Genomic DNA, 15,660 nt, shown 5'->3' on the forward strand with positions numbered 1-15,660 from the left:
TCTAAAGCTTTATTCATAAAAGGAAATAAATATAGATGAGCGCTAGAAGTGGTTAAATGGAATCAATGACATACAGTAACGACAAAGTTCTTGGTTCAGGCTTTTAGCAGTGATGGAATAAGCTGCAGGTTCAAATCAAGTCTCTGGAGAACATCCCCAGCTGGGATGGGTCTTTCAGTTCTTTGTTTAGAGCTTCCATTTGTAGCAAAGTCCCTCCAGAGGTCAGAAGCAGGATTGAAGACAAGATGGAGGAGCTGCAGCAGGTTTTTATATTCTCTTGCCATGTGGTCTCTGCTTTCTTTGTCCCAAAGACAAGCTGCCCATCCCATGGCCTGGAAAACCCTCAGAGTTCTGTCCACAGGCAGGTCCCTGCATGCCTTCCTGAGTCACAAGGGGAGTCTGCCGTCTCTCAGTGGGTCAGTTGTGTAGCTGATGGTCCTTAATGAGCCATCAAGCAGGCTAGGCAGAGCTGACACCAACTTGTCTGGGGTGTCCCCCAGAAGCATAACAGAAGTTTGAAATACAGACAGTATAGAGCCAATACTTATATCTTTAAATACAAAAATGATACACGCACACAGATCGCATAATCATAACCAGCAAACTATAACCTTGTCTTAGACACCTCATTTGACCCCCCCTTTATATAAGATTTGGTGCTACTCCAGGGCTTTGGTTGCAACAATGATCTATACGGTCCCAGATTATGTTAATAACGTCACAGAGACGACAAAAGTGGGAATATGATTGAAGTCTATAAAATCATGACCGGAGTGGAGAAAGTAAAGAAGGAAGTGTGATTTACTCCTGAAATGAATGGGCGGCAGGTTTAAAATAAGCGAAAGGCAGTATTTCGTCCCCCGACACAGTTAACCTGCGGAACTCCTCGCCAGGGGATGTTGGGAAGGCCCAGGCTGTAACAGGGCTCCGAGAAGCACGGGATCAGCCCCGGGAGGACAGTCGGGTGCGTGGCTGAGCCAGGCTGGGCAGGGAGGGTCCCTAGGCTCTGTCTGGGCGGCAGGGGAGGGTCACTGGGTCGCTGCCCGGCTTGGGTCCCTCCGGCTGTGGGCACACAGGACACGATTGGTCTGACCCAGCCTGGGCAGGCACCCCCCTACTTGGTATCTCCCTGGGCCCGCTGGGCAGCCTGTGGCTCCCCCTCCCGCCACGTGAGGAGGCTTCGAGTCGGTGAGGGAGGGTGAGAGCTCTGATTGGTTGTTCTGCCCCAGGAAACGGGGCAGTGCAGCGGAGAGCCAATCAGATGGCCGCTCCTTGCTGGCGCGCGGGAATAGGGCGGGCCGCGCCGGCGGTGGGGGCGGGGTGGAGGCCCCAGGGAGATTTCGGTGGCGTCTCTGATCCACACTTTACGGTAACAGTGTCACGATGGTAGTGACGTCACGGCAGCTGAAGGTCACGTTGCCCTTCACGTGCGCTCCGTGCTCTTCGTGCTCCCTCGGCGGCCCTCCAGCACGCATGCGCCACAGCGTCTTGTTCACATTGCGCATGCTCCAATTGGCGGCGGGGCTCCGGGGCAATGCTGCGGGAGCAAGGAAGAGCGGGCGCATGCGTCTGACCCTGCTCGCGGGAAAGGCTTGAGGGCGCGCGAGCCGCCCTGGGGCCAGACGCGCATGCGTGCCAGGCTCGGGGGCGGGCTCGCGGGCGGGGCGGAGCCTGGCGCAGTGCGGCCCGAGCGCGGCAATCCCAAGATGGCGGCCTACCGGCTCGTGCTGCTGCGGCACGGCGAGAGCGCCTGGAACCTGGAGAACCGCTTCAGCGGCTGGTACGACGCCGACCTCAGCGCGGCCGGCAGCCAGGAGGCGCAGCGCGGCGGGGAGGCGCTGAGAGGTACGGGCCGGGGGGGCCCTGGGAATGGGGGGGCCCGGGGGGGGGCGGGCGGTACCGGGTATGGGGGGGGCGGTGGCCCTGGGCCCGGGGGGGGGCGGTACCGGGTATGGGGGGGGGCGGTGGCCCTGGGCCCGGGGGGGGGCGGTACCGGGTATGGGGGGGGGCGGTGGCCCTGGGCCCGGGGGGGGGCGGTACCGGGTATGGGGGGGGCGGTGGCCCTGGGCCCGGGGGGGGGCGGTACCGGGTATGGGGGGGGGCGGTGGCCCTGGGCCCGGGGGGGGCGGTACCGGGTATGGGGGGGGCGGTGGCCCTGGGCCCGGGGGGGGCGGTGGCCCTGGGTCCGGGGGGGGCGGTACCGGGTATGGGGGGAGTCACTGGGGCAGCGAGGCCGGGGGACCGGGACCGGCGGGTGCTGCATGGGGGGTGGCAGCAGCCGAGCCCCAGCCAGAGCCGGAGGGGCAGTGGGAAGAGTGGAGCCCGTCAGCACCCCCCTCCCCCGGTCCACGCTCAGGGTGCCCGGCTCGGTGAGGGGCCACCCCCTGCCTGGGGGTGCTGGGCTTGGCTCCGTCACAGGAGCTGTGCAGGGATGTGCTGCTGCCAAAGGCTCGGGCTGGAGGGCCAGCTGGGGGGGCAACGTGGGGAGGGCGCTGCGGGCCAAGAGGACCGGGCTCCGGGGTGATCTCGGTGGCATGCCCAACGCAGGCTGTGAGTTCAGTGTGAGTAAAAGGGAGCTGATCCGTTGGCCCTGGTCTCTGCCAGGGCACAGCCTGGCCCTGTTGGAGGGGGCAAGAGCCGGGCGCTATCATGGGGCTGTGCTTTGGCCCCCCAGGCTGTAAAGAATCCTGCCCATAAAGGAGCTGATCAGTCTGGAGTCCTGGCTCCCATTCCCAGCTCTGCCATTGACACGTGTTGTGACTTCGGGCAAGTGTCTCATGTCTCTGCCTCTGACCACCTGCAAAATGGAGTAGGACTTGCCCATCTCCAGGGAGACTGCGGGGCTGGAGGGCAGTGAGGGCCTATGCGTGCCTGTTCTGGCCCTGAGGAGGAGTTAATCCTGGGTGGATGGGCAGCCTGGTCACTGGGAGAGCCCAGCTTCATTAGGATAAAGTGTTTTGAGCCCCTCTGCAATGCGGAGCGGAAGGGCTATACGTTATTTCCCTGCACAGCACTTCCCCAGCAGTGTGGTGACCGGTCCCTCCATGCCCCTTCTCTCCCATCCCTCACTTGGGGCTGCAGCGCTGTGCAACCAGCGAGATGCTCTGCTCTGGCAGGCTGCCTTCGCGAGGGCTCCTGTCTCGCTCTCCCTGGCGCTGAGTCATTCAGAAGTGGTGCTCCGACGTGCACGTCTCAGCCGTGACTGGACGCACAGCCCTCTCTGGGGAGCAGGGAGACCGAGCGTGCTCTGGCTGTGGGTTACAAGTGCTGGCGTGTTTCCTCCCCACAGCCCTGTGAGGGAAGCAGAGTCATTGACAGGAAATTGCAGGACCTGCCTCATCCCTCTTGCTTGCTAGACTCAAAATGAGACCATAGGCAGCAGAGTGCCTGATTTATTCCTCCTGCAGATGCTACCCGGGTGCAGCAGAATGCGATAGGCGCCGGCTCACCGTACCCGGGGGTGGGACAGAGCTTGGTTTATCTAATCACGTTGCTGGAGTGTGTGAAGCAAAAATGTCCCAGAATAGAAAGTGTCTGGGCAAATCTGTGCTGAAGCCCCTCTGGCAAGTCACAGCCCGTGCTGGTTCTCACGCAGATTGGCCACTCTCCCCTGGACACCTGGGACGGGAGGAGAACGTGGGCAGTGTGATCCTGGGTGAGAGGAGTTGGGTGCCAGGTGGGCCCCAGCAAGCTGCACTGTGTTGCATAGCCCCCTTCCACCGCACCCTGGAACCCACTCAGCAGCCTTGCGTAACCCTATTGCCCTGTCTCCTCAGAGCCCTGGTCCTCTTCGGCGTGGGGCGTGTTGTGGGCAGGCGCGCTCCCGGGGAGAAGTCGGCCTGGCTTTCGGAGGAGCTGTATTGCCTGCCAGGATGAGGGGATTTCTGAGGCAGTGGTGGAGCCCCCGGTTCCTGTCTGACTCTGGCTGCCGCAGTCAGTGTTCCCTGGAACTCAGTAACCTCCTGCTGTGTGTGGAGCTGTCCTTTGTGCTGGTGCACCACTGCTGGCTGACAGCTCACATGCCTCTGCAAGGGAGGCCCTGCCTGGCACAGCTGACAGCAATGCATCATGCTCCCCACCACTGCAGCTGTGTGGCCCATGTGGGGGTATGGCTCGGGCCTGGGGGTCCTTAGCCACCCACTCAGTGCTGCGTAGGGCCAGAGCTTCGAGATCAGGGGTGGGCAAACTTTTTGGCCCAAGGGCCACATCGGAGTTGCGAAACGGTATGGAGGGCCGTTTATTTAAAACAAATAAAAGGAAGTTCTTCACTCAGCGCACAGTCAACCTGTGGAACTCCTTGCCTGAGGAGGTTGTGAAGGCTAGGGCTATAACAGGGTTTAAAAGAGAACTGGCTAAATTCATGGAGGCTAAGTCCATTAATGGCTATCGGCCAGGATGGGTAAGGAATGGTGTCCCTAGCCTGTGTTTGTCCGAGGGTGGAGATGGATGGCAGGAGAGAGATCACTAGACCATTATCTGTTAGCTTCACTCCCTCTGGGGCACCTGGCATTGGCCACTGACGGCAGACAGGATACTGGGCTGGATGGACCTTTGGTCTGACCGTTCTTATGTAGGGAAGGCTGTGCCTCTGCAAACAGCCTGTCCCCGCCCCATCCGCCCCCCTCAGAGCCCCCGACAAATCCAACCCCCCTGCTCCTTGTCTCCTGACTGCGGGACCCCGCCACCTATCCAACCCCCCTCCTGACCGCCCTGCCCCCTATCCAACCCGGCCTCTCCCCCCCCCCCCCCCCCGACTGCCCTGACCCGTATCCACACTCCTGCCCCCTGACAGGCCCCCCGGGACCTCCGACCCATCCAACCCCCCACCCATGCCTTGTCCCCTGACCGCCCCCTCCTGGGATCCCTGTCACTAACTGCCCCCCCCGACCCCACCTCCTATCCAACCCCCCTGCTCCGTCATCCCCCCACCCCCAAACCTCTGCCCCATCCAACCCCCACCCCCTGACTGCCCCCTAGGACTTCCTGTCCCTTATCCAACCCCCCCACCCCCTTACCATGCTGCTCAGAGCGGCAGGACAGGCTTATTTGAAAGCCCCTGTGGGGGAGGGGCTGGGGGCGAGCTTCCCTGGCCGGGAGCTGTGGGGCTGGCAGGAGGGTCCCGCAGGCTGTAGTTTGCCCACCTCTGTTGTAGATGCTCTCATGTTGCTGGATGGATTCAGGCCAGTGACGGAGCCCCTCTGGTCGGGGAGGGGGCTCTCAGAGCCCTCTTCTCCTCCTGCCCTGCCCTATGATCCTGCAGCTCTCCCCGCGTGCTCCCCAGAGCTTTGGAGAGGAAGCAGATGCTGCCCAGGATCTCCACCCCACTGAGGTTACATAAGCATCCTGTCTTTCCACTTCAGTGAGCTGAGCTGCCTTGTGATTGGTAGGCACAGCTTGGCCAGGCTGTGGAGGGGGGCCAGCTTGTGGAGGGGGCACGTTCACCCTTGTCAGGCACTGGGGAGAGCAGAGGATCTGCAGCTTAAAGCCCTTCTGGGGCAAAATATTCCCTTTCTGTGGTACTCTGCGACTTGCAGGCTGGTCCATCGGGTTACGCCATGTGCTCAGTCGGAGGACAAATCAATGCCGGCCTCTGAGACCGGATGACAGGAGCTAACGTGACCTCCCAAACCTGATGCCGTGGGTGGAACCGATTCACTGCCGGTGGGCGAAGCCCATACCTCATTACCTCTGGTCGAATCCCAAGTGCTTTGGGGGCCTGCTGGGGCTGGGCATAAAGTAGCGGCTGTAGGCAGTGGCGCCCCGGAAAGGCTAGGGCCAGGGAGTTCTGGGGGCCAGTGCGGTCTCTGGTGGTGGGGAGATACAGCCTGCCATCAGAGCTTGGCTTGTTGGACTAAAAGAGGGAAGTGCTCAAAGTGTGAGACTCCTGCATCTGCTCCCTCCCCTCGTTTGCATCTCGTGGGTGCTGTGTGCTGATGGCCTTGGGGTTCTGATCCCTTCCAGATGCTGGCTACGAGTTCGACATCTGTTTCACCTCTGTCCAGAAGCGGGCAATCCGCACTCTCTGGATAGTGCTGGATGCCATCGACCAGATGTGGCTGCCTGTGGTGAGGACCTGGCGCCTCAATGAAAGGCACTACGGTGGCCTGACGGGTCTCAACAAGGCTGAGACAGCTGCCAAGCATGGGGAGGCCCAGGTGAAGATCTGGAGGCGTTCCTTTGATGTCCCACCACCTCCCATGGAACCGGACCACCCTTTCTACAGCACCATCAGCAAGGTAAGGTGGGCCCTTGCAGCTCTGCCTTCTCCCTCTCCCCACAACAGCTGAATGGGGGGCCTCTGGGCTGGGGAGAAGGTGGGCTGGCACGAGGGTCGCCGTTTTGTGGGATCCTGTGTGAATGGGGGGAGAGGGTGCTACTGCATAGTTCTAACAGGAGCTGGGCCACATTTTTGGGGTGAATATTTGCTGAAAAATGCAGTTTGGGGTCAACCAAAACTGCACAGAGATTTGGCAAATCGGGTTGCCCAAAAGAAAGTTTGGCTTCTTTCAGAGGGGAAGCAACATAGGGACGAAATGCTTCGTTTGACCCAAAACAATTTTCAGTTTGTCGTTTTGGCAAAAAAACCCAATAATTGTCGTTTTAGGACAACCCAAAATGAAATCTTTTCCCAGTTCAGTGGTCAAACCAGACAGTCAATCCTTGGCCCAGCACCCGTCCTCTTCCCATGGCTCCTGGTCTCCTAGCCTAGGGCTGGGGTGGAGGTGCACTTGGCATGGCCCTGGGCGCCTCTTCCCCCATTGTGGTCTCTGGCATGCAGCTCTGCCCTGACTCCATGTCACCAGTAACTGTAAAGATCTCCGAAGCCAGCAGTGTGCACTGCTGGCTGGTCTTGGTCTCTGCTCGCTGTCCTGTCCCAAGGGAAGATACTGACTCCACTAGGCATTACACAAGCAGGGGCTGGGAGCCTGTTATTCGTTACAGTCCTGTGTAGCTCCCTGGGGTGTTTGCTCTGCAGTGAAACCCTGCCCTAGATAGGGGTCTGCAGTCCCCAGAACCCAGCTGACAGGTGAACAAATGTCTACTAGCCATGGGAAACGCACAGAAATCCAGGTGAGCCTCAGGAACTAGAAAAGCCTTCCTGGCCTAAGCGTACTCTGGGTCTGGGTCACTCTGTAACGGGCTTGTTTGCTCTGCAGAGCTGGGTTGCCCCCCTCCCCCCAATAACCCTGTGGGGACGCAGACCAGGACAGCAGAGTGGTGGGTGGAGTTCCCTGCAGGAACTCCTGGTTCCAGGGCATGAACTGTAGAAGTGACCAAATCGACGGGGGTAACTCACCATGAGCCCAAAGCACTTCACTAGCTAGGCATTGCTACCTGTGTCCATGGCGACTGAGGGCTGTTGGTGGTTGTTCCCCAGGACCGTCGTTATGCCGACCTGACCGAGGACCAACTGCCGACCTGCGAGAGCCTGAAGGACACCATTGCCCGGGCCCTGCCCTTCTGGAATGAAGAGATTGTCCCCCAGATCAAGGAGGGCAAGCGAGTTCTCGTTGCTGCCCATGGCAACAGCCTGCGAGGGATTGTTAAGCACCTGGATGGTATGGCAGACTCATGCCCTCAGTTGCCTGCAAATCAGTGGGTCTGTGGGCTGGCTTGGCCCCAAGCTCAGCAAGGTGTCAACTCAGTCCTGGGCCCACCCCTTCTCCCCTCCAGTGACCCTCTCCCGAAGTGCTAACCTGGGGGCTGTTGCTGGGACTGAGCTCCCTGCTGCTCTCACAGCCCCTGGGGTGGGCAGTGCCCTGCTGAAGGAGCAAGTGTGGGGCTTGGTGCGGGGTGCTCGGTGGGTGACTGTACCTTGTGTTCGCAGGCATGTCTGAAGAGGCCATCATGGAGCTCAACCTGCCCACTGGCATCCCCATTGTCTACGAGCTGGACAAGAACCTGAAGCCCATCAAGCCCATGCAGTTCCTGGGGGATGAGGAGACAGTCCGCAAGGCCATGGAGGCTGTGGCGGCTCAGGGCAAAGCTAAGAAGTGAAGGCAGGTAGTGGAGGCTTGTGAGCAGTAGATGAGCCCCCTTCCTACCCCTCCCCTGCACACACTGCCCACAGCCATAAGAACCGAGTACAGAGCCAGCTCCCTGGGACCTGCATCCCTCTGTAGACAACCCTGCAAACCCACAGGCCAGCTAGAGCCTCCCCTCAAAGATGGGGGAAGCCCAATGGCCATAGCCAGGCGGTAACCACCTCTGCCAGGCTCCAGTGAACCCTGGGCTGGACCAGTGACTCTGTAAGGTATTGGCCAACCCAAGCGTTCCCTAGACAGTCACCCAGGGCCTTCCTAGCTGTGCTTGACCTCACTGGGAGCTCTTGTCATTGTCACGAGTTTTACTGTTGCTTGCCGTAGTCATTCCAGGTGTGTGAGCATGGACCAGGGAGGAGAGGCGTGAGTCAGGGACCAGTCTTGCTCTCACATGCCCCTGGGGGGTTTGGGGTGCAGGCCCCTGTAGCTGTGTTCTTCGTATGTGGGAGTGTGCTAGCCAGTGACTGTAGCTCTCCAGGGGTAGCTCGTTAATTTATTGCCTTCAAACCACAGACTGGGGAGGGGGTGCAGCTAGTGTCTGCCCTGCCCTCTAGAACTTCTGCTGCCACAGCTGCCCCCTCACCTGCTGTGTAGTGCTCGTGAAGCACTGCTGCTGTATGTTAGCCCTGCGCTTGTCTACCTGGCACTGGCCTCGCACTGGGTCTAGTGCAACTGTCCAACAATAGCGGTTGTCTCGTTAAGTACAATAAAGGAGTGATGTGCAATAGCCCCTGTGTCTGTCTCTCATCCCTTGGCAGGGCCCTGCAATGATGAAACTGGGGCGAGTATGGGCATGCAGGCTCCCTGGGCACTCTGACACCAGGTACACACGCGCACAAGCTAGGCCCTTTGTCTCTCCCAACTGGGCCATGGGACCTTAAAGGGTCCATTTCCCTTTCCTCCACCTCCAGCCATGGCACAAAGTCGATCTCCCTTTCCCTTGGGCACAATCCCTCCAGCTGCTCCTGGAGCCCAGACCCTTGGAACACTTGCTGGAAAGGAGCCGGCCCTGCTACACTGCTTATGACAAAAGAGCAGGAGGACGGCTCATGGCTGGGCCTGCCCTGATCCACACAGCCCCTGCCTGGGCAGCAGCAGCGTTCTCACAGTGGTGCTAGCTAGTGGGCCTCTGAGCTGTGACTACTGCAGCCTGCCCTGCATTGCTGCCATGGTGGAGCTGGGTAGCTAGGAGGCTGCCTTGAAGAGCTAGCACACAAGAGGGCTCTCGCAATGCCTCAGCTTTCCCTGGTGTGGCACTGTGGCTGTGACAGGTGCCCAGGCCATGTGCCACCTGAACTCCTTCAAGGGAACACCCTGTGCAGGACCCACTCTGGTAGGCTTCCCCTTCCCCCCCCAATCAATTACATGGGGATAGTGGGACCCAAGGGCTGGGAAGCTTAGAGGAAATTTAAGGGGTCATGAAAACTGACTTTAGAGCAGGGGTTCTCAAACTGGGGGTCAGGAGCTGTCAGCCTCTACCCCAAACCCTGCTTTGCCTCCAGCATTTATAATGGTGTTAAATATATTAAATAATTTATATGGGGTTACCAGTACAAAGTTTGAGAACCACTGCTTTAGAGAAGAAGAGTGATTGTCAGACACCCCCTTCTCAGGAGCAGTGTGAGGACTGCAGCATTAGAGGGGGCAATCCTCCCTTGTCTGGGCCCTGGCTGTTTGCCCACACCCCTGAGGCTAGTCCCACCCTATGGCCAGTTATTGAGTCTGGCCTCTCACTCTGGGACAGTGCACTCCTTCCTGCAGAAGTGCCACAGGGGAAGCCAAGGCTGGGCAGCAGGGGCAGCCCCCTAGAGTGGTTCCATTTAAGCCTGGGGGTCAAGTCCAGCACCAAGTGGTGCAGGGGCCCATACCAGGGGTCGGTTGTGCTGGCTCTCCAGTGCCCCTTCCTGAACAGAGCAGCTGTCTGTGCAGTGCCCAGGCAGCAGCAGGAGATGCCAGCTTGTGGGCATGGCCACGCAGCACCTACAGTCAGCCCAGCAGTACCCTCACCAGCATGACAGGAGCCTAGAGCCCTACAGGAAAACATTTATTGTTCATGGCACAGCAGTTTAGAAACTTAACTGGAGAGCAGGGCCCCGGCCCCAGTGGGGGGGCGCCACTTGCAGAAGGAAGTGATCCCCCCCACGCTAGCCTTAACACAATCCAAAATCCAGTGGCTGCTCCAGCAGGTGCAGGCTGCATGCACTGGCCCCCTGCCCTGCAGCGGGTCAAGCCCCAGCTCACTGGCCTGTGGGGGTTACTCTAGGCTCTGGTTAAGGGATGACAGCAGAGGCAGGCTGGCTGCCTGCAGCCCCCATGTTAAGGCTGGCGGCTCAGGATGGCCAGCTAGGTCTGCAGGAACTCCGGCTGCACTCGGGCCACCTTGCGGAGCTCCTTGGAGTGTGTCCTGGGGCACTGCATCTCACACCAGCTGATCGGCACCATCTGTGCCCCTAAAGCCAAGAACAACAGGTCACTGTCCAGCTTCCCCAAGGGCTGGGATGTGCCTGCTGCAGCTCCCTGCTCAGGCCAGCCTGTCCAGCGGGGAGGGGCTTGGACTAAGGAACATTTCAAGCCCCCATGGGACTGCAGCTCCCTCTGGGGAGAGTCCACATGGCCCTCTGCCAGCGCCTCCTCCCAAGGGACCACAGTGCTGTGCAGCGCATCACCCAGGCTCCCCTCCCCACTGGCTGGAGAAGAACGGAGGGGCCTGCTGAGGCAAAGGCAGGGTTATTAGCAACAGAACCCAGGAATCCTGGCTCCCAGTCCCTCACTAACCCTGAGAGAACAAAGCCATTACCCACTGCGCTGTCAACTCCCAGGCTTTGAGCGTTAACACCCAGGACAGGGTCTTGATGCTCATTCCTCCCCCACAGGGGAGGCCCAGGGGTAGCAGGGAATTGGAGGCGAGGCTGCTGGCCAGCTCTCCCTGCCAGGCCTGGGGAGCCAGCAACTCTTACCTGCTTCACTGTGAGCCACCACCACGCCCAGCTCGTTCTCCGCTGTGCTCAGCAGGTAGTTGGACTGCATGTCCCCCAGGGAGATCTAGGCACAGGCAGGTTAAGGGAAAAGGCTCCAGGGCTGGGCTGGAAAAGCCCAGCTGGCTACTCCCCTCCGTGCCCCACCCCACCTCACCCCTGCAGGGAAGGATACCACTTTGGCCAGGACTATGTCTCCAGGACGGAAACTCTTGTAAACTTCCACCTGCCAGAGAGAACACAAGGCGCAGGAGAAGTCAGTTCAAGCAGGAGAGCAGCTTTGGCCTGGACCAAGGCCAGTCCCCTTTGCAGAGAGGAGTCCCACAGCCACATCCAGCGAGTCCCATTACCTTGATACAGCCCCATATCAGTGGCCACAAGCAGCATGGCTCACAGCCCTGTGGGCACAGACCCCCCCCAAAGACTGCACCCTGCTCAGCCTGTCCTGGAGGGGGGCTTCCTTCAGAGATTGGGGGGAGACCCCAAGCTCAGCAAATCCCCCTCCCCAAGGGAGCCTGAGCAGGCTGGGGTATGAATGTGACAAGCCATGCCAGGGGGGTGGGGTTACGGCTGCAGACACGGGGAGGTGAGTGGGGTGAGCTACACTGGGGGAGTTACAGCTGCACATGCGGGAGGTGAGTGGGGCAAGCCGTATGGGGTGGGGTGTTACGGCTGCAGACACAGGAGGGGAGGGAGGTTAGTCATGCTGGGGGAGAGGGCTGCACACACAAGGAGGTGAGTGGGGCGACCCATGCTGTGGGGGTGGGGTTACGGCTGCACGTGCGGGGAGGGTAGATGTCAGCTGCCACGCTGGGCAGTAACAGAAGCAGGCAGCACCCGACTGACCTTGTCTTTCTCTGTGGCTCGAATGTCTTCTCTCCTGTAAGGAGACAGAGGGATCCTAGTACTGGGGCGGGCAGACAGGCCCACTCCCACTGGGCAGCAGGGCCCAGGGCTACTCCCACCTTTTGAGACCCAGCAGTAACTGCCCCAAAAGGACTTATCCGTCCCCTGCCTGCCCCTCATTCCGGGGCAGGCTGTTCCCCAGGCTGGCAGGAGGGCCCAGGACACTGCCTGGCACTGGGCGGAAGGCATTAGCCTGCAGGGGCCAGTCATTGGATAAGGCAGCACTGGGATTACAGACACGAGGCCCCATCTGAGCTGGCCCCACTCCCCTTACTTCGGGGGGGGGGGGGCAGCACCAGCAGGAACCCAACCCTCCCCCAGGGAAGGGCTGACGAGGCCAGGCCCTACCGTATGGTGCCTCGGAAGGCGGATTTCAGCGGTGTGGAGCCGATGTACAGGATGTGCACCTTGGCAAAGCGGGAGTTAATGCTGCACACCTGTGGGGAGAGAGTCTGGCGTGAACCCTGGGCTGAGCGCTGCCCCCAGAGGTGCCCATGTACTGGGCAGTGAGACCAGCAGGGACGGGCCCCTCCCAGATCGACTCTAGGGGACCTAATGCCATCCCTGCTTCTCCTGCCAGTTGGCTCTCCTTCCTGCTCCCAGGGGAGTCACTGCCACAGCAGGGTGGGGCACTCCATGCCAGGCAGAGCCCCCTCCCCCTAAACAGCACCCCATTCCCCTCCAGCCTGGCACAGGAGCCAAGTACTCCAGGATTTAATGTCTGCCCCGCAGCCCTGGTGACAAAGGCCTCCACCTCTTCCCCAGAGCAGGGCCAGCCTGGTGGAAAACAGGAATTCAGCCTCCATGGCCCTTGGGCTCTAGGCTGACGGTGCCAATGCCAGAGATGGGGGGTCCACCATGCTGACACCTGCCCCACCAGACAAGGAGACGAGAGTCAGCAGCTTGTGGCACCCGGAGCCAGAGCAGTGTGGTCTGGTTGGAACTGGTGCTGTACAGCCAAGAGGCTCCCTTCCACTCCCAGACCCGGCCCAGCCTGCCAGCCCCTTGGGAGAAGGCTGGCACACAGGCAGAGAGGGCAAGGTTTGTAAAGCTTTCCGGTCGTTACTTGGGCATCTATTGCAGAGGACTCCTGCCCTTCCCCTTACCCAAAGCGCTCTCCTTGTCACCCCAGACGTGGCGCCCCTGTGGTGAGATTGACCCCGCAGGCCTGGCGGGTTCAGCTGCTTTTACCTTGCATGTCACGATGGCCCCTACATCGGGCAGGAGCTGGGACTCGGCATCTCTCACCACAGACACCACCGGCAGCTGCATGGGCACAGAGAGAAGAGCCTCCGGTTAGCCCAGCGCCTGGCACGAGGATCTCCCACCTCCTATGGAGCCAGCGACTGGCACATGCCACGTCCACCAGGCCCGGCTCAGCCAAGGGGCTTAGCCAGTCCAGACCGTCAGCCCCCACAGCCCCATGCAGGCTGAGCACTAGTTTTGTCCCCACATACTTGAGTTATTTGTTTATATTCATGGGCGGCGGGTATAATACGCAGGTACTGCCGCAGCACCGCCGGTTGCAGGGTTTGGGCTTGTGGCTCAGGGGCGCAGAGGGTCTTGCGGCTCCAGCCATGGGCGGAGCTGGGGGCTAGCCTCCCCAGAGTAGGGCTCCACCCGCCAGCCATGTTTGTATTCATCCTTTGGAATCTGACCTAGTTTCCACTTTTTGTAGGACTCTTATTTTTGAGTTTTAGATCATGAAGATCTCCTGGTTAAGCCAGGGTGGTCTCTGGCCAGAGTTCCTGTCTTTTCTACGCAGTGGGATAGTTTGCTCTTGTTCCCTTAATAATGTCGCTTTGAAAAACTGCCAACTGTCTTCTATTGTTTTTCCCCTTAGACTTGCTTCCCCTAGGGTTTTACTTACCAACTCCCTTGAGTTTGCTGAGTCTCCCTTCTTGAAATCCATTGTCTTTATTTTATTGTTCTCCCTCCTACCATTCCTTAGAATCTCATCATTTCATGATCACTTTCACCCAAGCTGCCTTCCACTTTCAAATTCTCAACCAGTTCCTCCCTATTTGTCAAAATCAAACCTAGAACAGCCTCTCCCCTAGTAGCTGTCTCCACCTTCTGAAATAAAAAATTGTCTCCAATACATTCCAAGAACTTGTTGGCGATTCTGTGCCCTGCTGTGTTGTTTTTCCCAGCAGATGTCTGGGTGTTGAAGTCCCCCATCACCACCCAGTCCCGGGCTTTGGATGATTTTGTTAGTTGTTTAAAAAAAGCCTCACCCACCTCTTGTTCCTGGCTAGCTGGTCTGTAGTAGACCCCGACCATGACATCACCCTTGGTTTGTACCCCTCGTGTCCTTATCCAGAGCCTCTCAGCAAGTCTGTCTCCTGCTCCCATCTCAACCTCAGTCCAAGTGTGTAGGTTTCTAATATCTGTGGCAACGTCTCCTCCCTTTTCCCTGCCTGTCCTTCCTCAGCACGCTGTACCCCAATATCCCAGCCTTGCCTATCACCCCGCCAAGGGCAGCTCTCCCCGCTGGGCGGGCTGGGGACGGCTGCTGGGGTCTTTGGGGGGGTTTCACTCATGGGGGTTCCCTGGGCCAGGGAGGGGAACGGGGCCGAGGGGGGCTGGGCGCACCCCAGGCAACAGCAGCCTCCCAGTGCAGCCGCGAGGGAGTCTCCCCAGGCCCGAGGCTTATTCCGCCCCCCCGGGCCCGAGCCCAGCCCCCCGGCCCCCCCTCACCGCTCCGTCCTCGCTCGTCTTCGCCAGGCAGCCGGCCAGGGCGGCGCACACGTAGCCGTGCCGGGTGTAGGTCCCGCTGCCCGCCGCGCCCTGCTCCAGGCTGCAGAGCCGCTCGCCTAGGGACAGCCCGCGTCAGGCCCGCCCAGTCGGGGGGTGTCGGGGGGGACCCAGCCGGCCCCGGGGGGGGGGCAGGGACCGAGCAGGGGGCTCTGGGGGGAGGGGGGACCCAGCCGGCCCCGGGGGGGGGGCAGGGACCGAGCGGGGGGGGCTCTGGGGGGGGGGGCAGGGACCGAGCAGGGGGCTCTGGGGGGAGGGGGGACCCAGCCAACTCGGGGGGGGGGCAGGGACCGAGCGGGGGGGGCTCTGGGGGGAGGGGGGACCCAGCCGGCCCCGGGGGGGGGGCAGGGACCGAGCGGGGGGGGCTCTGGGGGGAGGGGGGACCCAGCCGGCCCCGGGGGGGGGCAGGGACCGAGCGGGGGGGGCTCTGGGGGGAGGGGGGACCCAGCCGGCCCCGGGGGGGGGGCAGGGACCGAGCGGGGGGGGTCTGGGGGGAGGGGGAACGCAGCCGGCCCCGGGGGGGGGGCAGGGACCGAGCGGGGGGGGTCTGGGGGGAGGGGGAACGCAGCCGGCCCCGGGGGGGGGGGGCAGGGACCGAGCGGGGGGGGGTCTGGGGGGAGGGGGGACCCAGCCGGCCCCGGGGGGGGCAGGGACCGGTCGGGGGGGGCCGGCCCGCGGGGTGAAGGGGGCATGGAGCGGGCGGGGGAGGGGGGAGCCGACCCCCCACTCACCGGGGACGCAGTACCGCACCGGCGGGGCCATGCCTGCCTCTCTGCGACTCTCCCCGAGAAAGCCGTTTTCCCATTGGCCCCGGCTAGAAGGGGCGGTTGTAAGCGACGGTGCTATTGGCCTGCTCTCCCACGTGAGCTGCACCTGCTTGCGGGGTGGGACGCCGGCCCGCGCGGCGCCCTCTGGGAGTTGTAGTCTGGAGGGGAGAGACTACGGCTCCCAGCGTGCACCGCGGTGGGAGGCCGCGCCGG

General features: G+C 61.1%; 2 protein-coding genes across 2 annotated transcripts; one reads left to right on the forward strand and one right to left on the reverse strand.

Moving 5' to 3' along the window:
- Positions 1 to 1,666: 1,666 nt before the first annotated feature.
- PGAM1 (phosphoglycerate mutase 1) lies at positions 1,667 to 8,769 on the forward strand. Its single transcript, XM_074959515.1, has 4 exons — positions 1,667 to 1,845; positions 5,962 to 6,236; positions 7,379 to 7,559; positions 7,829 to 8,769. Exons 1-4 carry the CDS (start codon positions 1,707 to 1,709, stop codon positions 7,996 to 7,998), a joined length of 765 nt encoding a protein of 254 aa, XP_074815616.1. The 5' UTR covers positions 1,667 to 1,706; the 3' UTR covers positions 7,999 to 8,769.
- Positions 8,770 to 10,100: 1,331 nt separating this feature from the next.
- EXOSC1 (exosome component 1) lies at positions 10,101 to 15,555 on the reverse strand. The gene is made up of 8 exons (XM_074959517.1): positions 15,412 to 15,555; positions 14,624 to 14,739; positions 13,115 to 13,189; positions 12,272 to 12,360; positions 11,864 to 11,897; positions 11,193 to 11,243; positions 11,000 to 11,084; positions 10,101 to 10,492 (listed from the first exon to the last, which is right to left on the reverse strand). Exons 1-8 carry the CDS (start codon positions 15,440 to 15,442, stop codon positions 10,386 to 10,388), a joined length of 588 nt encoding a protein of 195 aa, XP_074815618.1. The 5' UTR covers positions 15,443 to 15,555; the 3' UTR covers positions 10,101 to 10,385.
- Between the last annotated feature and the right edge of the window lie 105 nt (positions 15,556 to 15,660).

Source organism: Natator depressus, chromosome 7 (genome assembly GCF_965152275.1).
Source record: "Natator depressus isolate rNatDep1 chromosome 7, rNatDep2.hap1, whole genome shotgun sequence".
In the NCBI taxonomy this organism is placed as follows: domain Eukaryota; kingdom Metazoa; phylum Chordata; order Testudines; family Cheloniidae; genus Natator; species Natator depressus.